We start from the raw sequence: 23,423 nt of genomic DNA on the forward strand, positions 1-23,423 counted from the left end.
ATATATATATATAATATTTAATTGTATGGATATGTCACATTTTGCTTATCCATTCATCAGTTGATGGATACTGGGGTTATTTTCACCTCTTGGCTATTATGAATAATGCTACTATGAACATTCATGTACATGTTTCTGTGTGGACATAACTTTTCATTTCTCTTGGTATATAACTAAGAGTAGAAGTACTAGGTCAAATGATAACACTGTGTTTAACTTTCTGAGGAATGGCCAGACACTTTCAAAGTGGCTGCATCATTTTACATTTCTACAGCAGTGTATTTGTGTTCTAGTTTTTCCATATCCTCATACCAACACTTGTAATTTCCTGGGTTTAAAAAATATTTTACTGATTGATTGACTTCAGAGAGAAGTGCTGGTTGAGGATGACCTTGCATTGTTTTCTTTGTACCTTTCTCCAACCCCTCAGTTTTGATTACCCAACCACATGAGGTAAAGGTGTTCCACTTAGTTATGTATTCGCTGGTTAGTTCTTGTATGTTCCCTGATTAGGGGTCGAACTTGCAACCTTGGCGTATCAAAATAATACTCTGACCAACTGAACTACCCAGCCAGGGCTTTAAAAAAAAAAATTACCCATCACAGTGGGTATAAGATGGTTTTGATTGCATTTCCCTGGTGGCTAATGATGCTGAACATCCTTTCATGTGCCTTCTGGACACTTGTATATCTTCTCTGGAGAAATGTCTTTTCAAGTTCTTTTCCATGTTAAAATAGGACATTTTAAAATGGTCCATTATGATTTAATGTCTTTTTATTATTGAGTTGTAAGACATCTTTATATATTCTAGATGCAAGTCCCTTATTACACATATGATTTATTTGCAAATACTCTCTCCCATTCTGTGGTTTGTCCTTTCACTTTCTTGATAGTGATCTTTTAAGCTGAAGGGCTTCAGAACAAGTCTCCCCAGAACATGCCACTGTGGCCTGCAGACAAATTTGAGCTGAAGACAGTCAAGGCCCAAAAGACTCAGGAAGAGCTTTTATACCTCCCTTTAACTGCCTAAAAGGATTTTGATGGAGGGCTTGGTCCAGAAAGAGAGCTATCACCAGAGATCACTCCAAAGAGTGTGGGCTGGGTGTGGGAAGCTGTGGGGGAGCTCAGCAGGGCCTGTTTGTCCCAAGTCCCTTCTGCGTCCCACTGTCTCTGCATCCCATTGTCTCTGCATGGCATGGCGAACGTTGGTTTATCCATCTTCCTGTGAATCACCTACCTCCCCTTTGAAGGCCCTTCCCTTAGCTCAGGATGGAATATAAGCCTCAATTGTCTGACTGCCTGTGGGTCTCCTCTTTGTATGTGCCACCACCCACCACCTATATACATAATTAAATGTGTTTTTATCCCATTAAACTGTCTTACGTTAATTTGATTATCAGACCAAAGAACCTAAAAGGGTAGAGAAAAAATTTTGTTCCATACATTAGCAGAGAAGTTTTTAACTTTAACGCAGTCCAATCTATCTTTTTTGTTGCTTGTGCTTTTGGATATTCCTTTTCATGAAAGAAAATAAAGTCCTATTGACTGTCTTTTCTTTCCTCCAAAGGCACTACCTATCATGAATTTCCCTTTCTGCTTTTTTTTAGTGGTTCAGTCATATATTACGATTTAATGTTGTAAACCACCCGGAACATTCCAGAAGAGTGAAAATTGGCCCTTGCATAGACATGCAAAGAAACAGAATTAGAGTGTGAACTCCATCACTCACCGGCAGCAGGTGACAATCAGTGCAATGCCCAGGATCAGCAGAAGCCCGCCTCCTGCTGCTGCAATCACCACGGTGATAAGCTGATAGGCTAAACAGTTTAAAAGAAAAAGATTGGTAAGAGGTGATGAATGAATAAACGAATACACAGTATGATTCTCCTCCCCACCCCACCGTGACCTCACCTTTCACTTCCTGGGCCCCCAGCAAGGGCTCCTCAGGGTTAGCTCTACATTTCCTAGGTCAGAGGGCGGCAGAATTTGCCACCCCAAAACATGCCTCTTTGGCATGTTTATTATTTCTGAGAAATTGCAGACATAGGAGAAGCTCTGAAAACAGAGCATTATTTACCCGTTTGTAAGGGAGCATTACATTAGAAAGCCCGCCTGCACCAGCAATAGAGCTATTTGCAGAGAGACCTTTTTCAGCAGAGAGACTGTCCTACTTGGCAGGGAAGCCACTGTTTGCCAAACATTTCCTCTCCTCACCCTCCCATGACTTGCCTTCCCCACCCTGCAGCCCCAGGCCCCTGGTCCTACCCTTAGCTCAGGAGGGTATGTTAGCCTCAATCATCGGCTGCCTTTGGAGTCTCATCTTGTGGGACTCCCCTGTGCACATATGTAAATAAATTTGTTCACCTGTTAATATGCTTTATTATGGTGATGTTTGGGGGTGTCAGCTAGAATGTAGAAGGGTAGAGGAAAAGTTATTTTTCTCCCCTACACCGTTTTCGGTCAAGTTCCTCTTTCTCAGCCACTCCTAGAATGGCTCCCCAAGTGTACCTGCGGACCAGCCCTGAGATTTTCACCAATCCGTGGTAAAAAGAGAAAAATGAAGGAAATAGATGAATTTTTCAAAAACTAAATCTGGTTTCAATCATTGTTCTGTCTTCTAAGACTCTGTCCTTCCTGTTTTCCCCTCACTTACTATGTGTGCATTTTATTATGTGTAAATTATGCCTCCAGTAAAATTGGTTCCTAAAAACTAATGGAGAAAATATGGAATCTTTTCTTGGCTACTTCTAACCCTTTGGTGTTGTTTCTGAGATTTTTAAAAAATGTATAGTGACAGTAAATATAAAAATTCTTAATTTGGTTTTAGGTTTTTAATTAATAAAATAAAAAGGAGGTGAGCCTAGGTTAGACTCTCCAGTTTTATAAGAAATATTACTGGCCGGTTAAGACCAGAGCTGGGAATCACTGCATATACCATGCTAGGCACTGAGTGGTTTCCTCAATACATACAAATGGAATTTAACTAACAAAAATTAGCAGTCACATATGCAGGTACATATCATACATAATAATATTATTTTTTAATTCATAAATTTTGTACCTATGCATTTCTGGGAAAATCATAGTTTAGTAAAGCTTATTAAATAATGATTTTTTTAAAAATTAATCCTCACCCACGGATATTTTTTTCATTTCTTCTTTTTTTTAGATAGAGTGGAAGGAAGGGAGGGGCGAGGGGGAGAGAGAAACACCAATGTGAGAGAGACACATTTATTAGTTGCCTCCTACACAAGCTCTGACTGGTTGGGGATCAAACCTGTAACCCAGGTATGTGCCCTAAACCAGAAATTGAACCCATAAGCCTTCAGTGCATGGGAGGCACTCTAACCACTGAACACACCAGCCAGTGCCAGATAGATTTTCCTGATGTTGTGGAAATATAATTAAAATTTTGCTCTGAGGGTCTGCGGTTCAGGATGTAAAAGTGGCCAATAGCCAGGTTTTTTTTATAGTAAAATAAGATGGAACCATGCTCTCCATGTCTCAGGCAACATCAAAGGAAAATGCATGGAGCTGACAGTGAGCTGACTGTGAGACAAAAGCAAATGCAAGCGAGGCAACCATTTGCCTATCCTTTATTTGAATAAACAGCACAGAAACTTGGTTATCTTGAAGACCATGAATACTAAGATATACAGAAAACAAAGCTAAACCTTGGAAGGAGGTCATTCTCACCCTCACCTCCTAATACATGTATTCAAACTTCACTTTTAACAAAAGTGAAGACAAAAGACAAATCTTGATTTTCACCTCTTTCTCATCTCCACCACTACCACCCCCTAAGCTACAGTCTACTATTGATTAGACAACTGAGCCGCTTCCCAACATACCTTCCTGCACCCAGTCTTGCCCACTCATTTCAAAACACAAATCTGATCATGCCATTTCCCAGCTTTAATAAATCTACAGTGAAACAAATGAACAAACCAACCTACAGTGGCCCTCTCTGTTTCTAAAGACCAAAGTCTGGCTCCTACTCATCCCTCCACACCAAACTCAAAACCTCTCACTCCAGCAAAACCAGCAGGTGCTCAGTTTAGCGGTGGCCTCACAAGTGGCTGCAGTTGTGGCAGGTTCCCCCTGAAAACAGGCAGTTTTGTCTCAGAAGAGACAGACTCAGATACACTATGCCCAGTGCTTCTCAAACCATCTGTGGTCTAGGACCTATTTTTCTTTGCTTGTGCATTTCTATATTATTTTTAAGTAAAGAAAATAAAGTCTCATTTCATCTTTCCCTATAGGCACCAACTTTCATGAATTTCCTTTCTCCTTTTTGTTTTTTTGTTTTGTTTTTTTTTAGTGGGCCTGCAGATTCTTATTTTTTATTTATTTTTATTTTTTATTGATTTTAGAGAGAGGAAGGTGGAAAAAGAAAAACATAAATGTGTGAGAGAGAAACATCAATCGGTTGCCCCAGCCCCCACCCCCCTGTATGCACCAGATCAGGAATCTAACCCACAGCCCACGTATGTGCCCTGACCAGGAATCAAACCTGGCCACCTTTTGGTTCATGGGACGATGCTCACCCAACTAAGCCACACTGGCCAGGGCGCTTTCTCCTTCTTTTAAGAAGTCGACTGTGGAGTGACTTTGTAAAATACTAAATACAGTGGGGCCTTGACTTACGAGTTTAATTCGTTCTGAGACCGAGCTCGTTAACTCAAATTACTCTATCAACTCAATGCAAAAAATCGGCCAAGAGACAGCTGGTATCTCAAAAAACTCGTTAGTCGGGACACTTGTAAGTCAAGGCCCCACTGTACTATTTTTTAAAAGGATCCCATGGTTGGATGTCACACACAGCATGTGAAATTAACATCAATATTTCTAAGTTTAACATAAATGTTTCCTCTCAATTTTTGTGTTTCTTGTTGCAGCCCGATAACAGCTGGCAGATCACATTTTGAGGAGCACTGGTACACCCTCGTGCTCCTGAAATTTTCCTGTGGGTCTGAACCACCCAGAGGCTGTGCAAACTCAGATGGCTGGTCCCCACCTGAAGACACTTGATTCAGCAGGTCTGGGCCTGGGCCAAGAAGAGAAGTTGTACCTCCAGCAAGCTCCGAGGGCACAGTGATGCTGCCGGCCTGCAGACCAGACTTGGGGTAGCATTGGCTTAGATTACACAGGAGAGGAATCTTCGACTGCACATGGGCGCTGAGAAAGAGCTGGGAGGGAATTCACCAAAACACTCTTGGAAGTTAGTGCTGCCTCAAGTACTTTACTTTCTTCTTTGGGGTTTTCTATATGTCCCAGATTTAAAAAAAATATATATATATATTTTTATTGATTTCAGAGAGGAATGGAGAGGGAGGGAGAGGTAGAAACAATGATGAGAATCATTGATCGGCTGCTTCCTGCATGCCCCCTACTGGGGATTGAGCCCACAACCCAGGTATATGCCCTTGATTGGAATCAAACCCAGGACCCTTCAGTCTGTAAGCCGACGCTCTATCCACTGAGCCAAACCAGCTAGGGCTGTCCCAGATTTTATTCATATGTGTACACACACTCACTCATAACCTCCTCTAAATGTAGAAATTGTGTGTGTATACATAATTTATCTTATACACATATATAATTTTTTAAAGAGTATGTTTGATGTTCTTTGGCAGCCATATCACTGGAAACTTGTAATAAGTTTATGGACAATATAACCCACAGATCTTTTTTCTCATACCAGCTGTGAAGTCAGTTCATGAATTATGTGATTCTTTGGACTCAAGTACTGACTTTAGATTTATTATGAGGCCACGTGATGATGTACAGGTGCAAGGGATTCAAATCAACATCAACTGTAACCTTCATCAGTTCCGCAGTCGATCTGAAAGGTGACTTACTAAGGTGAGAGAAGGCAGTGGGTGTCGGCTTACGTTTGCCTGTCTTATCCTTTCCACTTTGAGGAGATCTCCAGAATGATGGACTTGGAATTCTCAGTCTTACTTTCTTTCTTTTTTAATTGATATTTTTTAGGGAGAGAGGAAGGGAGAGGGATAGAGAGAGAGAAACATCGATGAGAGAGAAACATCATTGATTGGCTGCCTCCTGCACAGCCCCTACTGGGGATCGAGCCCGAACCCTGGGCTTGTGCCCTGACCGGGAATCGAACTGGTGACCCCTTGGTTTTTGGGTTGACGCTCAACCACTGAGCCACACTGGCCAGGCTTACTTTCTTTTTGACATTTGCTGACATTTCAGTCTTTCTCCAGCAGTGGCCCTATCTTTTCTTTATTCGTATAGTTTGATCCTCGGTTGATGTCGCTGTCATCACTGTTGGCATTTTTCATTAAGACAGCCATTCTGAGCCTTGGCTTTTTCTACAGTCTATTTTGTCCTTGTTCATATGCTTATTTGGGTGGATTCTACTTGACTGTCTGCTTACCAGCCCTCTTTTGGGAGCTGTTCACCCCCAGTGCAGGTTATGGTGGGGTGGTCAGGCTGGCATGATACCATCCCCTGGCCACAGCAGATTGGTCTGGGAGGAAACACATGGATCAATTAGTTCCTTCACAGGAATTTCAATTTGGGGAAAATAGAGAGCCTCCTCCTTCAAAATGGCTGAACGGGTAACACACACTCGGTGACGTTTGGTGAGCCTGTTTCCATCACGTGGTCTGGGAAGGAGAGCGCGCCTGTGTGCAGCAGAGAGCGGAGATGAAGGTGGGGTCCGGTGAAAGAAGGCCCCTGGCCGCCAGCTGCTGTGGTCCCCACATCCCCCTGAGGCTGGAATCCCATGACACACCCCGGGATCCTCCCAATAAACTGTCTTTATTGCTTAAGCTGGGTAGGCTTCTTTACGCCAGAAGAGAACCTTAGCCAACGGTGACACTGTGATTTATAATAAGAAATATATCCTTAGTCTTCATCCCAGTTCCAGGCAGCACTCCTAAAACCCTTGGCAGAGGTTCTCAACCTGTGGGTCGCGACCCCTTTGGCGGTCGAACGACCCTTTCACAGGGGTCACCTAAGACCATACTGCATATCAGATATTTACATTATGATTCATAACAGTAGCAACATTACAGTTATGAAGTAGCAACGAAAATAATTTGATGGTTGGGTCACAACATGAGGAACTGTATTTAAAGGGCCAGAAGGTTGACAACCACTGCTCAGAATTTCCGAAGTGATGAGAGCCCATGAAGGTGTCTTCTGTGATGTCCACGAGGTGACTTTTGGAAAGTACCTAAGGATGGGGAGTGGTTGCCAGGGGAACCAACCTTGTGATTAGAGAGTTAGAACTTTCAGTCCTACCTCCTGACCTCCGGGGAGGGGAGAGGGCCTGGAGGTTGAATTGATTGCCAATAACCAATGATTTAATCAATCGTGCCTTTGTAATGAAACCTCCAGAAAAACCCAAAAGGATGGGGTTTGGAGAGTTTGGAGAGAGTCACACACTCAGAGGGCATGGAAGCTGTGCACCCCTCCCCCCACCTTGCCCTGTGCACCTCTAATTCCCCGCTGGCGGGGCGGGGCGGCTGCGCAGGAATCTCTGGGGGAGGGAACCTTTGCATGGAAAGGATGGGCTATGAAGGGGCAGGTTGTGAATATGAAAAGAGGATGGACGGAACATCTGCACCAGACAAGGGTAATCTAGGAAATGATGTGAGTTCCAGAATCACAAAAGGACAATAACCACAAAGTGGGAAAATGGCTTAGGCCAGTGGTTCTCAACCTGGGCTGCACATTAGCATCACCTGGGAATCTTTTTAAAATCCTGATTTCTGGGCCTCATCCTCCGGAAATTCTGTTTCTTTGTTACTGATGTTGTGGTGTTATCACCCCATAACAAAGAAACAGAATTTCCGTAGGATGAGGCCCAGAAATCAGGATTTTAAAAAGATTCCCAGGTGATTCTAATGTGCAGCCCAGGTTGCGAACCACTGGCTTAGAGGATGGGACTATAAGACAAACTTAAAAAGGGTAATAAGCAAATGGCGAGTTTATGATGGTCATCCACAGAGTAGGATTCCACAGAGTATGGAAAATGACACTATAATAAAGTTAGGTAAATGACAATATTGCACAGTTTACTCAATTTACTAGCAGGTTACAAACAGTACATTCGGTGAGATCCAATTCCATACATAACGCTGGGCAGATACAGAACACCAGTGCTTCTCAAACTTGAAAATGCACGTGAATCTGCATATTAACCGAATTCACTTAAAGTCCAGGTCCTGGTGCAGCAGGGCTGGAGTGAGGAGGTGGAAATTCTGCATTTCCAACAGCCCCTGGGAGCTGCTGCGGGTCCTGCGGACCACACTCAGCAGCAAGGATGCAGACCAGTGATGGTTCACGGATGATGACACTGTTTAGTTTAGCTTTCTTCTTCCCTGAATTTATATTTATTTTCTAGTTAACTTGGGACAAATATTAAAATCAATGGACATGTGTTGTTTCATGTTATGAAAAAATGTATTTTAAAAAGAGAAAAACGGTGAGCTAAACCAGGATGCCATGGGAAATAGAATAAGACTGTGAGGAGGAGCCAATATGAAATTCGAGCACAGGAGGGAGTGTGCACACCGAGGAAGAGGTGGGGCAGCAAGGGGAGGGTGAGGGGGGCATCCTGACAACAAGCCTGTAAGAGGATCCGGGGCCAGGGGGCACGTGGCACGAGGATTGCTGGAATCTGGGGTATAAATAGAGACGTTCCACATGGGAACACAATCAAAAGGAGGGCAGTGATGAGACAGGTGCAGACCTGAGCTGCCCAAGTGTAGGTGGCCCTGCCAGGTGCACACAGGAGTCCCGCTGGGCCCTCACCACCTCAGGAACTAAAGGACTTGAAAGAAGGGCTGGAGCTGCCCTCGCAGTTTGAAGGACATTCTCTATGAGGAACAAGGTGTGCAATCCGGACACAACTAGAGAGCTAATGGGAAAATTTGGACAGACAGGTCATAGGTTATGCCGAAACCCAGAACACAGTAGAGTTGGACGACTCCCAGGAATGTAGGAGTGAGGGAGTCTCAAGGCCATGGCTTGGCTGGACAAAGCTGGGTGCCCATCTCACTGAGCTTGGGCAGAATGTGTGCCCCGAGAATGCATGGAGAACAAGCACTTGTTGTCTACAAAGAATCCAGCCCAACCACAGCCCCCAGAAGGCACTCACCGCCTCTGAATGACAGCAGAAGTGTCAGCGGAGAGTGATCAGAGCCCTGTTGTTTGGCACAGAACACTGAGTGACAAGCCAGACTTCACAAGGCGCCACTGATGGGGATGAAGTTCAGGTGTTCCTGATTCCTTAACCAACGCCCAGGGCTGGTCTCTGACCTCAAGGAACGGAGCAGGTGGCAGATACTATTTGTTTATCAGCCCCTCTTCGTTGCTTGGCAACACTAAAGCTAATTCAGATATCAAAATCATAAAGTGGTGTTTACACGCCATCACTGAGTTAACACAGGTGTCACCAACAAAAGGTGGCCAGGAGCTAGGCTCCATCCAGATAGCAGTGTGCCCCCTGCTGGACATGAGAGCAACTGGGATAAACAGAAAAAAGTCCCAGATCAGAGAGAAATCATGGCTACTTCCAAGACCCCACACACAAAACGAGGAGACACAGAAACTTACAGAACAGCCCACGGATATAGGGTTTATCATCTCCAGGCACCCATAGTATTTAATAATCCCTGGGGAGTGGTGGGGGGGGCACTAGCTGCCACTTAGGACACCCCTTTCCCTCCACCACTAGAGCGCTTTCCCCATGTCCATTTCCCTCTCGGGGTCACTCTTCCCTTCACTGAGAGGTAGGAAGCATTCTCTGGTAAAAACGATTTGGAAAGCTGTTTGACCAAAGCGGGTCCGAGTCACTGGCTCATTCTATGAGAGCCTGTCAGGGCCGAGAGGCCCCAGGGGGACGGGGCAGGTGGCCGCTCTCCCCTCCTGCTCCCTGGCTCCCCCCAGAGCTGCTGCAACTCCACACTCCTAGCCCTCTTGCTCATTCACTCTTTGCCATCTGATGGGACTATATTCCAATACGTTACTTGCAAATGTGATGCAACTCTGTTGTGATCTCCCTTGCTTAAATTATTCTTTATGTTATCTACGCCTCTCTGTTTTTAATACTTCTAATGTCTTAGGACAAGGTCTGCAGGCTTGTGGTGTAGTCACTACTGCGAGACCCACAACCATCTCTTCTAAAGACTATGCCCTTTAGTGCTAGTATTGCAGCGTGCGGTGAAACAAGTCTCAGATATCTTACATGCTTTACCTAACGGCTCAGCCTCCGTTTTCCACACTGAAAAGTCCTAGGTTTTCTCTGGTGTATTCTTGGGTGCAAACCACCCTTCTCTCTGATCAGTTTAAGGACGCTCTAAGTTCTAGCAAAGTACTGAATCTGACGAGGGGGGCCGGGGAACCCCTGATTTACAGCGTGTTGGTCATGAGTCCCGGAGGCCTGGATGCGGGATTGGTGTCTGAGTGGGGGCAGTCTTGTGGGACTGAGCCCTTCACCTGCGAGGTCTGAGTGGTGTCAGAACTGCTCGATGTGAGGAAAACCCACGAATCTGATGTTAGAAGTGTCGTGAGTAAAAATCCGTTCATAGTAACACGGAACACCATTTGGTGTGTGATGACTCGGTCCATCGTAATGAATGTCGGCACTTAAAGTTGTTTCCTGATGCCCTTAGGAACTGCTAGAGACCACAGGGTCATTTACTCCACCACACAGTGGCCGCAGGTTGCTACTTTTTAAAAGAAGATAATCATTAATTCTGTGGGTTCCTCCCTCTCTGTTCAGTATGGCTCTAAATATAGTTGCTTTGGAAGTACTTCTCGTCTTCCTCTTAGGCTGCCTACTGTAACCTCTGCTAGTTTGCAGTTGGGATACATCAGATGACCATAGTCACCAGTAATCCTAGATGGATATTTAACCCCAAATCTCTGGAGTCTGGCCTTCAAGTGGCTCCACGCTGAGTACACCAAGAGAGTGTGTACTCAGGACTGAATTTGCTTTATTTTACTTAATGTATTATTCATGTACAGAAAAGGTACATAATGAAACTTACTAAAAGAAAGTTTACGAGCAAAGAAAATATCATTGAGGTACAATGGGGAACAGATATGAGACTGTTACACATGTTAGATAAAACCGTGTCTACTTTTGGTCTAAGTAAACTTAGAATATGGACTGTTGGCATGTTTACCTATAGAATAAAGGACAAAGCGACCCTAAAATGAAGCACTGAGTGTTGTTATTCCTATTCCATCCTACACCCCAGAGTATCTTTCAAAATTTTGAGGGTGATTCAATTTGTCAGGTTTCCATATAAGAAAATGTCAGTGAAAGTGATTCTAAATTCATCACAACTGCTTTTTTTGTTTTCAAAGAACTAAATTAGGTGTGACACGCGCCACGCATGCACACAGCTAGCTACCACCGTCCTACCCCCTGTGCTTCGGGGAGCGCGAACATCAACAAGCAGATGCCCTGAGCTCGTCTCTAGCCCAAGCCCCGGCCATGCCTGTCCTGGAGTTTCTACCCCGCTGTGTTCTTCCTTCCTTCCAGTCTGTCCTCCTCACTGCAGCCCGGCTTGATTTTCTTGTCCAAACTGCCTTCCTGCTCTAAGACCTGCTAGTTCCACAACAGAAATGGATCAGTCTATACCAGCCGTGGGCAAACTACGGCCCTCGGGCTGGATCCGGCCCGTCTGAAATGAATAAAACTAAAAAAAAAAGACCGTACCCTTTTATGTAATGATGTTTACTTTGAATTTATATTAGTTCACACAAACACTCCATCCATGCTTTTGTTCCGGCCCTCCGGTCCAGTTTAAGAACCCATTGTGGCCCTCGAGTCAAAAAGTTTGCCCACCCCTGGTACTCTCAGGCTGGCCATCCAAACCCCCAACAGCTTGGTCCCCTGTACTCTGCCAACCTCGTCCTCCACTCGCCACCTTCCTCTTTCTCTATCCCAGTGGTTCTCAACCTTGGCTGCACATTAGAAACACCTGGGAATCTTTTTAAAATCCTGATTTCTGGGCCTCATCCTCTGGAAATTCTGTTTCTTTGTTACTAATGTTGTGGTCCCATCCCATAACAAAGAAAACTGAATTTCCGTAGGATGAGGCCCAGAAATCAGGATTTTAAAAAGATTCCCAGGTGATTCAAATGTGCAGCCAAGGTTGAGAACCACTGCTCTATCCTCAGCCACATCCACTTACACGCTGCCCAGCGAATACCATGGCCCAGGCTGCCCTAAGACCTTTAAGTTGTTCCTTCCTCCTTCTTCCTCCATACCTACCAAAGTCTCCCAACACCTCCAAACCACCCCCTCCCAGACGCAGAGATGCTATTCTCCTTGGGTGTGGCTCCTCCCTGCCTGCCTCACGTTTCACACTTAATTCACTGTAGTCACACTCCCAGCCAGGCTACTGAGGGAGGTGTTTATCTCCCCACCAGCCCTCAGTCCCTGCAGAGCACGTTGCTTTCCACACACCTCCCAGCACAGGGGCTGAGAGAACAGCAGATCTGGACTGAGGAGCGGGGAGGGGACAGACACCCTGCTCGCTGACAACCCCGCCAGGCCCGCCCACGCATACTCACGGTTTCCACAGTTGAGACCACCAAGGCCAAATGGGCAACTGCAAGTCAACAAAGGAAAAAACAAGAATGAGTCTCAAATCTCAAAAGAAATCATTGCGGCAATTTACTAAGTAATTTCTAAGTAAGGTTTGCAACAAACGCATCAGAATAAGTGAACCTGGAGCCTACCTCATGCAGGTTTCGTTTTCAAGCCTGTATCCGTCTTCACACGCTGAAAGAGAAAAGGACAGTCCGTGAAGGTGGCCACCTCCCTTGGCCCAGACTGGCAGTTCATTAAACACCAGCCAACCTAAAGTCCACAAGAATATTCTAGAAACAGAAGGCCACCAATGGCTTTAGGATTATCTGTTATCTGGGCTAAATAATGTTGTCAGCTCAACTCATAATTTTACCAAGAAAAAAAAATTAACCTCTTTGTGATTCTCAGTTTCCCATCTAAAAGAATAAATAATAATAATAATAATATCTACCTTATAATTTCTTGGAGGGGATTAAGTAAAATAAGGTTTAGCACAGTGCTTGACACACAGCAACCACTAAATAAATGTTTTACATTATTTTGCAACAAATGCCATGCTCTCTGGAAGTTTTCTGTGGACCCCGGGCAGCATCACATACACAGACAAGTGCTTCACCCAAACCCTCATCTGCTGGGTGGGAGCTTCCAGGCCATGACTGTCATCTGGGCACATGTAACGCCCATCTGTTACCCGGCCTGCATGCGGGCTGCTGGGCTGGGCTGTTTTCACGTAGCTTCGGAAGTATCCTGACTCCAGATATGCTGATGTTTCTTTATTTCGAATGGGCTCATTTGGTCATTCATTAAAGGCTGAGGCGACCGTGGGCACGGTGCTGTTCTAGGCACTGCAGCGCGCCTCATGGCCACCCCCGAGGGGCTCTGACCCGCGGAGCACTGAGGATGAAATGAACGTGGGACTAACTAGCATATATGTCCAATTGGGCTTCCCCCCTTGATATGGAACACAATAAAATTCAAGCCTCTGTCCTTTTAAGAAAAATAAGTGGTGGAGTCCTAAACACTCTTTTGTTCTCTTGCAAGAAACTAACTCAAGTCCTGCCAGTCTTGTCCTGTCATTTGCTGCCCTATGATCCACTGTTCATTCGGCGGACATTGCTAAACCCCGCAACATGCTGAGCGTGTCCTGGACCCAGGCACCGCCCTCTGCTGAGAGAAAGAGACCCGCGAACAGGGAGCTGGAATTCAAAGGGACTTGCCGTCTGGTGAGAGAAAGAGACCCGCGAACAGGGAGCTGGAATTCATCACGATGCCTGTGTGATGGAAGGAGGCTGCGATACCTGTGGGAAGGTCACCTAGTTTAATCTTACAGACGGTTAGAAAGTCGGGTAAAGGCACTGTAAAGGCATGTGAGACACTAAGTGTGTGTGTGTGCGTGTGTGCATGTGTGTGTGTGCACGTGGTAAAGGCACTGTAAAGGCATGTGAGACACTGTGTGTGTGTGCGTGTGTGCATGTGTGTGTGTGCACGACAGAGAACAACGCAGCTATGCTAGTGTACAAATATGAATTGCAGAGATTTAGAAAACACACCCACACCTCTATCTCCCATTTATACAGGGGTCTGACCCCTGATCTGCAGTGTCCAAAGGGGATTCACTCTAAATACCTCTGTGCTCCAGCACCAGTGGCCAGAAGATGTCACTGCTGACCCATCAGAACCCAGCAGACAGGGCTGTGACCAAGGAGATCCCTCATGTACTCATCAGAGGCCTGACGGCTACAGACGAAAGTCTAACTGCAGAAACGAGGCTGCAGAGGCCCTCGGCAGCAAGCCCACAAGCTAACCACGGGCTCTTTATGCTGCTTCTTGGGTCATCCCTGGATAAACACAGATCGCCGGGGCCTGTGTCGTTGCATTTGAAAACCTCTGACAGCTATGCCATCACTAATGCTCGTCTGCAGGCGACACAAATAGGAAACTGCTGACTTGGAAGCAGAGGGGAAGTGGCCCGGGCCAGCCAGGGGCAGAAGTGGCCACCAGACGCTCCAGAGGCGCGGCGTCCGGGGCCGGCACTCTAGATGCCTGCACCTCTGCCCACTTCCCTCTCCCTCCCGACAGCCACGCTGCCCCAGCGGATGGATTTGAGCAGAGGTCACCTTCCCACAAGGCTCAGTGTCTAAGAAGGGCGAGGAACACTCGGCATTAACCCAGATAAGACGGAATTAGGAAGTGACATCTCTTTGTATGAGGGCGGCAGCCTGCCGTGCTGAGGAACACCGGGAAGCTGCCCATCATGGAGCACTGGCCCTCTTCTCAGCGCCCACCGCAGGGCCTGCGTGCAGAGCGGAGGACATCCATGAACCTAAGCCACGGGTCTGATGCTCAGGACGAGCGCGCTGCCCTCAAATGTATTTTTATCCTCTCCTGACAGAATGAGTCCTCCAGCGGCAGTCCTGACAGCTGCAAGTGGCACGCCACTTTTCGCAAATATGCGATTTGACTCTGATTCCAGGACACCGATCACCAGCCAGTGTTGGCTGCTGCAGTCCTTCAGAGTCAGGGTACTCCGCACTCTGGGCCTGGGCTCCACCCTACACTCACTGAGCAGCCTCTGATCTCAAACTACACAAACTTAAGCCTCACCTAAAAGGTTTGCGGAATTAGCTTTCTGTCCTTAAATACTTTATGAAACCTTTAAAAACTAAGGCTCATTGTTCAACAACAACCACCTGGGTAAAATACAAGAGCAATGTGGATGGCTTCCACAGTACCACCGTATGGATATATTGCCCTCTTTAATTCTTAGACGATCAATGAAGTGTCACTACACCCATGTCACAGAAGAGGAAACTGAGGTCCAGCGAGGTGGAGTGACTTGCCCAAGGTGATACGTGACCAGGGAGGCCAAGGTGGGCTCTGACCCACTTGGGCCACAGCTGCTGCTAAAAGGTACGGCCTGACTCCACGCTTGTATCACCATTTTAAAAGATTAGCGGACAATAGAATAAAGCTTTGGGAATTAAAACAATAATTTTTCTAACTTCCTTAAAGTGGAAAGAAAAAAGAAAAGGCGTTGCCGGCCACAGGCATTCCATTCTCTTTACTTTCCCTTTGAATCCAGGGGCCAGGCCAGCGCAGGGTCAGAGGTAACGCTGCTATTCCAAGGAGGTAATGTATTCCACCCTGCTGCGCGTGAAACAACAAGGGCTGGTTACCCCCAGCTTAGAGCAGGCCACCGAGCAGGAGGAGCCCCGGTAGAGAAAAGCAAGGTGCACAGAGCCCGAGAAGAGAAGCGGCAGGCACCTCGGCAGGAGTGGTCCATCTTGTTGAACTGGAAGTAGCCCGACTTGCACTGGCACAGCGCCACCCCGTCCAGGTCCGTGCAGACGGAGGTCTCCTTGTCACATTCCGGGGTCTTCCGCTTGCACAAGCTGCCCGCTGGAATGGAAAACAAGACAGTGAAATCACACAAAGCCTCGTCCACCTCAGACCTTAAGACGCAGGAACTTCCTATGTCAAGAGGCTCCGAGGACAGGTTCCCAAAAAGCCTGCCGGTGCACGCTCCTTGCCCAGGTGCATTCTGCCTTCTGCCCCTCCTCCCCCGTGTCGGCCCCAGGCCTCTTTGCTGAGCGTTCACACAGCATGCGGAGATGGAGAAGCCCAGAGGAAACAGAGCTGGCCCGAGCTCCGGGCCACTGCACGGAGGGCCCTCGAAGGTGTGGGATCTTCTCAAGTAAGGACTTCGGGGGGGAGATCACAGACACCCAGGAGCCGAGACCATGCTCCACGGAGAAGGCTGAGGGGCAGACCTGCCTCGAGCTGAAGGTACCTCAGCCTGTGTCTGTGCAGCCTAGGAGGCTCACCTGACAATAGACGGTCCGAGGGGCAGTGGAAGATGACCTGGGCTCTGCGGGCTGTAGTTTTATTGTGTCCCCTGCCTGCTTCCCCACTACATTGACCATGTCTCCCGGTTTATTCATCTCTGGGTCTCCAGCACCTCAGAGACTGGCTCCCACACAGTGCCCGATACACATGCAGGAGGTGCCGTCGGACCTCCAGTCACCGCGTCACCATGAGAGGCAGGCAGGCCACGAAGGTGTGCATCTTTCAGGCTTCCTATCTCCTTCGCTTGAAGGCCCTGTTTCTTCCATGTGTACCCACCTGGCTGCGTCCAGCCCTGGTGCGTGGGCCATGTTCATTTCATGGATGACAAAGCACCATTTTCATTATCAAAAAGCTCTCAGGTTGGGCATGTGGCTTCTCTGAGATTGTACACATTGGACCCTCTGGGACTGTACACATTGGACCCTCTCTGGGATTGTACACATTGGGCCCTCTGGGACTGTACACATTGGACCCTCTCTGGGACTGTACACATTGGACCCTCTCTGGGACTGTACACATTGGACCCTCTCTGGGACTGTACACATTGGACCCTCTCTGGGACTGTACACATTGGACCCTCTCTGGGACTGTACACATTGGACCCTCTCTGGGACTGTACACATTGGACCCTCTCTGGGACTGTACACATTGGACCCTCTCTGGGACTGTACACATTGGACCCTCTCTGGGACTGTACACATTGGACCCTCTCTGGGACTGTACACATTGGACCCTCTCTGGGACTGTACACATTGGACCCTCTCTGGGACTGTACACATTGGACCCTCTCTGGGACTGTACACATTGGACCCTCTCTGGGACTGTACACATTGGACCCTCTCTGGGACTGTACACATTGGACCCTCTCTGGGACTGTACACATTGGACCCTCTCTGGGACTGTACACATTGGACCCTCTCTGGGACTGTACACATTGGACCCTCTCTGGGACTGTACACATTGGACCCTCTCTGGGACTGTACACATTGGACCCTCTCTGGGACTGTACACATTGGACCCTCTCTGGGACTGTACACATTGGACCCTCTCTGGGACTGTACACATTGGACCCTCTCTGGGACTGTACACATTGGACCCTCTCTGGGACTGTACACATTGGACCCTCTCTGGGACTGTACACATTGGACCCTCTCTGGGACTGTACACATTGGACCCTCTCTGGGACTGTACACATTGGACCCTCTCTGGGACTGTACACATTGGACCCTCTCTGGGACTGTACACATTGGACCCTCTCTGGGACTGTACACATTGGACCCTCTCTGGGACTGTACACATTGGACCCTCTCTGGGACTGTACACATTGGACCCTCTCTGGGACTGTACACATTGGACCCTCTCTGGGACTGTACACATTGGACCCTCTCTGGGACTGTACACATTGGACCCTCTCTGGGACTGTACACATTGGACCCTCTCTGGGACTGTACACATTGGACCCTCTCTGGGACTGTACACATTGGACCCTCTCTGGGACTGTACACATTGGACCCTCTCTGGGACTGTACACATTGGACCCTCTCTGGGACTGTACACATTGGACCCTCTCTGGGACTGTACACATTGGACCCTCTCTGGGACTGTACACATTGGACCCTCTCTGGGACTGTACACATTGGACCCTCTCTGGGACTGTACACATTGGACCCTCTCTGGGACTGTACACATTGGACCCTCTCTGGGACTGTACACATTGGACCCTCTCTGGGACTGTACACATTGGACCCTCTCTGGGACTGTACACATTGGACCCTCTCTGGGACTGTACACATTGGACCCTCTCTGGGACTGTACACATTGGACCCTCTCTGGGACTGTACACATTGGACCCTCTCTGGGACTGTACACATTGGACCCTCTCTGGGACTGTACACATTGGACCCTCTCTGGGACTGTACACATTGGACCCTCTCTGGGACTGTACACATTGGACCCTCTCTGGGACTGTACACATTGGACCCTCTCTGGGACTGTACACATTGGACCCTCTCTGGGACTGTACACATTGGACCCTCTCTGGGACTGTACACATTGGACCCTCTCTGGGACTGTACACATTGGACCCTCTCTGGGACTGTACACATTGGACCCTCTCTGGGACTGTACACATTGGACCCTCTCTGGGACTGTACACATTGGACCCTCTCTGGGACTGTACACATTGGACCCTCTCTGGGACTGTACACATTGGACCCTCTCTGGGACTGTACACATTGGACCCTCTCTGGGACTGTACACATTGGACCCTCTCTGGGACTGTACACATTGGACCCTCTCTGGGACTGTACACATTGGACCCTCTCTGGGACTGTACACATTGGACCCTCTCTGGGACTGTACACATTGGACCCTCTCTGGGACTGTACACATTGGACCCTCTCTGGGACTGTACACATTGGACCCTCTCTGGGACTGTACACATTGGACCCTCTCTGGGACTGTACACATTGGACCCTCTCTGGGACTGTACACATTGGACCCTCTCTGGGACTGTACACATTGGACCCTCTCTGGGACTGTACACATTGGACCCTCTCTGGGACTGTACACATTGGACCCTCTCTGGGACTGTACACATTGGACCCTCTCTGGGACTGTACACATTGGACCCTCTCTGGGACTGTACACATTGGACCCTCTCTGGGACTGTACACATTGGACCCTCTCTGGGACTGTACACATTGGACCCTCTCTGGGACTGTACACATTGGACCCTCTCTGGGACTGTACACATTGGACCCTCTCTGGGACTGTACACATTGGACCCTCTCTGGGACTGTACACATTGGACCCTCTCTGGGACTGTACACATTGGACCCTCTCTGGGACTGTACACATTGGACCCTCTCTGGGACTGTACACATTGGACCCTCTCTGATTGTACACAGCAGACACAATGAGGGTACATTCTACCACCTAAGATAAGTCCCTCCCAAAAACAACACATGTAATTGGGGTACACAGACAATAGGACAAAACTATGAAACCAACAGGAGAGTAAGCAGTAACCTAGACCCATGTACAGGGCAAAGCAAGCCTGTCATGTGCTCCTGCTGTTGGCAGACAAGAGCAAGTTCGGATGGGGGGAGAGCCACGGAAAGGCAATGTGTACATTGTGCTGTGAGGATGGTCTCCCCTCTCCCACCTTAAGGAAGACACCAACCTATTCAGAAACCAGTTCTCAACACAGCACGGCAAAACTGTCCCTGCCTAGGCCAGTCTGATGACAGGAGCTGATGTCCACACAGTGTGGGGGTGGGGGAGTCGGATGGAGGCCCCAGCATCAGCCTCCTTTTCTGAGTCCTGAGAGCTTGGGGCCTGGTGGATGGCCTGGTCACAGGGAGGTAAGTTTAGGACACAACTTCGGTTCTCAACACCAAGTTTCCTGTCTTTATCAGTGGAGGCTGACGTGCTAAATCAGAACCCTGTTTGTGCGTGTGATAGAATTTCCTTTGTTTATTGTGAAAAGCCTGTATTTAAGGGAGAAAAATAAAAAATGAAAAATCTCACCAAGCCAACACTGCAAAGCTGGCAGCAGAGAGGTCCTAAAACCCCGCAATCCCTCATCTCTACTTTCTGAAGGCGCTGCCAGCCCTCAAGCCTTAATCTGAAGGAATACCTCCAGGGCCAGGCAGCCTGGCCAGCTCCAGCCTTGTCCAGCAGCCAGCCCGAGTGCCTGGCCTAATTAGATATTCTCTGGAAGCCCGTCATGTTTTCCTTTCATCCTGCCCCTTAATCCAGTGTCCTGGGTAACTACTCGCCCGGCATGGAGGCAGATTCCTGGGAACGCAAGGGAAGCTGGCCCTGCCCGTGCAATGGAGGAGTTGCTATCCTCAAAATTCTCAAAGAACAGAATTTTTCTACCATAAATCCATCAAACGGAACCACGCAGAATCCCATTTTCATTGGAAGCCTGGCGATGTGATTGTTCTACATCCCCAGTTCCCATGGTCCTTCCTGGGCATGACATCCGCCGGACAGACAATGAGAACTTATGTAGGTCTAAGGCTGAGACCCTGCCAGGGGGATTTCCAAGGATTCTAAACCTCTGGAGACACGAGAGCTGCAAGGTTCCAAAAGGAGAGGAAGTAGGTATTTTGTGAACTGAAGGGTCAAAGCCCGCCTTTCCCATGGCCGAGTCCAGAGTAGTCGGTGCTGCCCAGATGTTGGAAACACCCAGATGTCAGAGCCTGAGAGCTCCTGCCCGTCATGCCCGCCTCCCTAGCACTCAGAAAGGTGAGCGATAGACCACGCTGGGTGTGCTGACAAAACCTGGAGAAGCCCTGGGATTAAGAACAGAGATGTGAGCCTGCATTGAGCCAAGATGCCTGGCTGTCTCTGTTTTCACAAGCTCTGGAAGGAGAGACGAAGTATGGGGACCAGCATGTGTGGGGATGTGGGATATTTCTGTATCTTATTCTCAATTTTGCAGTGAACCTAACACTGCTCTAAAAAATTAAAGTCCTAAAAAAATAAAAAAGAAGAATGGGACCCCAATAAGGAAACAGGGGCTTTCCCATGATCCGCACACATCCACGCTGGAAGAATGGGAGTCAGAGAGGGGGCAGGACTGCTCTGAATAGGACTTTACGAAGCCAAGGATCTGGCCACTTGATTTGCAAGGCATGCAATGCATTTACTGGGGACAAAACATAACCTCACACCATGCTGACCACCTAGGATGCACTCGGTAAGTGTTGACTGAATTGAAAGGTCCCCTTCCTACTCGCCGAGGAGGCCAAATGGGGGCCTCTGAATCACAAAAACAAACAAAGTAAAACCAAAGAGCTCTCGACTCAGAGTTTAGAGCAGTCAGTCCACGGGGACATGAAGTTTTAAGCTAACTCCCCAGTGATGCTGAATGATAGCAACTGCCACCTACAACTTAGGTCCAGCATCGGGGCCCGGGTGGGAGGCCCACCCAGATGCCACCTCCTAACCGTGCAGGGAATGAGCTTTGATCACTTAGGAGACGGCAGCAGGGACAAGCCCCTTTGTGAGGAAGCCCTTTGATTCCAGCCGTTTTCCCATCCCAGAGGCAACACCTCCCTCTAAGACCCAAATGTGAACTTGTCTCTAATCCCTCATTTCATCTGCTTTCCCCTAGATGCACCGCAGCAGCTTTGGACAAAACAGATAAAGCAAGAACAAGAACGGGGAGATTATCCTGACTGACACTGGGCAGCTGGCGACCGTGGTCTGGTCTTGCGTCTGTGCACCGGTAATCTGCGACCAACACACATGGCAGGTCATACTGCCCAGGCTACTGTTACTTAATGGTATATCACCACGACGGTTTGGGGTATTGACAAGCAGGTACATTCTGTGTGAACGTCTGCCTCCCCAGAGAGAGTAGGAGTTTTTCAAGAGAAAGAAGAGTGGTTTCTGCTTCATTACATCAGCTCCCGTGTAGGAGTAGAAGGGGCAGCAGGCCAAGGACCAGGCGACTTCAAGCCTGTGCATGTGTGCCCTAGCTGGTTTGGCTCAATGGATAGAGCGTTGGCCTTCGGACTGAAGGGTCCCAGGTTCGATTCCAGTCAAGGGCACATGCCTGGGTTGTGGGCTTGATCTCCAGTAGGGGGCATGCAGGAGGCAACCAATCAATGATATGCTCTCATCATTGATGTTTCTATCTCTCCCTCTCCCTTCCTCTCTGAAATCAATAAAAATAATTTTTTTTTAAAAAAAGACTGCATGTGCACGCCTGCATGTACAAAGGTCCACAGACACGAAGGTCCTTCACTTAACACCTGCTTCAAAGATAGCTTGGCTCTGTGACGAGCTTTCTTGAACTTGAGCCCCGATTGCCTTCCATTTCTAGCCCAGGTGTGTGCCTAACTGTATGGGGGAGGGGGTCATCCCAGAGGGCCGTTCTCTCACCTCTAAAGATGCGCCTCTGCGATCCCAAGAGCTGGCAGACCTCAGCAGAGGACCTGCAGGAGTTGGCACACCTCTGCATCCCATCGGCCAGGTCAAACAGCGTCACGTTGGAGGCCAGGGAGAAGGTGGTCTGCAGCGACAGGACCACGGCGCTGGACTCTCTACGGGCAAAGCGTGTAGGTTTTTAATTGCTCTAAAATGACACATGGGCCCCAAAGCTTTTGAAAAATGAGCCGTTATCTCCTTTGTCCGGTGAGGGGATAGGACAGCATGAAGGTCCAGTGACTTTGGCCCTGGTCACCCTGTGGCTTGGTCAAAACAGGGCCCAGGTTTATTGCTGCCACCCATGGACGAGTATCCTCCCCTTTCTATAGACTGGTTCACAAGCAAATGCACTTACCCTGAAGCACGAACTGTGGATCGGGTATAACCAGGTAACATTGAAAAACACATATTCAGCTGAAAGGAAGAACAGGTTTGTCGTTAACTGTGAGCTAGACAAAAGCTGTAGAGCTGGAACTGATTTCCTATTCTCGGTGTTAAACAGGCATTTTCCAGCCATAAAGTTATCAGCAGGGGGTTTTACAGAGGAGCGGTGTCCTCTTTGTGTTCCCCTCTTAAACGCCTTCCTGCTCCTATTCTGTGGCCCCCTGAGTACAAAGGGAGAGAGGCAGATAGTGAATCAGTGGGGCAAGTCTTGGCAGGGGCGGATGTTCTGAACAGCGCCCTTGGATGCAAAACATCTTCAAAGCAGCAGATCTCTTCTAAGACCCAGGGTTTCAAAAAACTCCAAGGCAACTGTTTATTTGGACTTCGCCTAGTGAGTGAGCCTCACGAAAAGGCTAGTTCCTTTCCGCAGCCCCAGGTCTGGCAGGCCCCAAGCAGGCCCCTCCTGATGTACAGCGGGTTGACCCAACTCAAAGACAGGTCCCTCGGCAAACATGGGCAATTACATTACGTGGGTCAAGAACCCTTTTGTTGAGAGCAAATTAAGAGCAACTCTGCCTGTTTGCCTTGTGCCCTCAGAGAGAGCAGGAACCCCTCAGGGCGTAAAGAAAGCACCAGGCCTGCTTCCCTGTTCCCCCCCCC

At 48.2% G+C, this 23,423-nt stretch overlaps 1 protein-coding gene across 1 annotated transcript in view; it reads right to left on the reverse strand.

Moving 5' to 3' along the window:
* Positions 1-23,423, reverse strand: part of HEG1 (heart development protein with EGF-like domains 1) — a 71,548-nt gene that overhangs the window by 12,519 nt on the left and 35,606 nt on the right. The window contains exons 12-17 of the mRNA XM_014545232.1: positions 22,735-22,793; positions 22,335-22,495; positions 15,852-15,986; positions 12,737-12,779; positions 12,569-12,606; positions 1,731-1,818 (exon numbers count right to left, since the gene is read on the reverse strand). Coding sequence (XP_014400718.1) covers positions 1,731-1,818; positions 12,569-12,606; positions 12,737-12,779; positions 15,852-15,986; positions 22,335-22,495; positions 22,735-22,793 — 524 coding nt within the window. The remainder of the gene's footprint in view (positions 1-1,730; positions 1,819-12,568; positions 12,607-12,736; positions 12,780-15,851; positions 15,987-22,334; positions 22,496-22,734; positions 22,794-23,423) is intronic.

The sequence above is a fragment of the Myotis brandtii genome, unplaced genomic scaffold, assembly GCF_000412655.1.
Source record: "Myotis brandtii unplaced genomic scaffold, ASM41265v1 scaffold4, whole genome shotgun sequence".
In the NCBI taxonomy this organism is placed as follows: domain Eukaryota; kingdom Metazoa; phylum Chordata; class Mammalia; order Chiroptera; family Vespertilionidae; genus Myotis; species Myotis brandtii.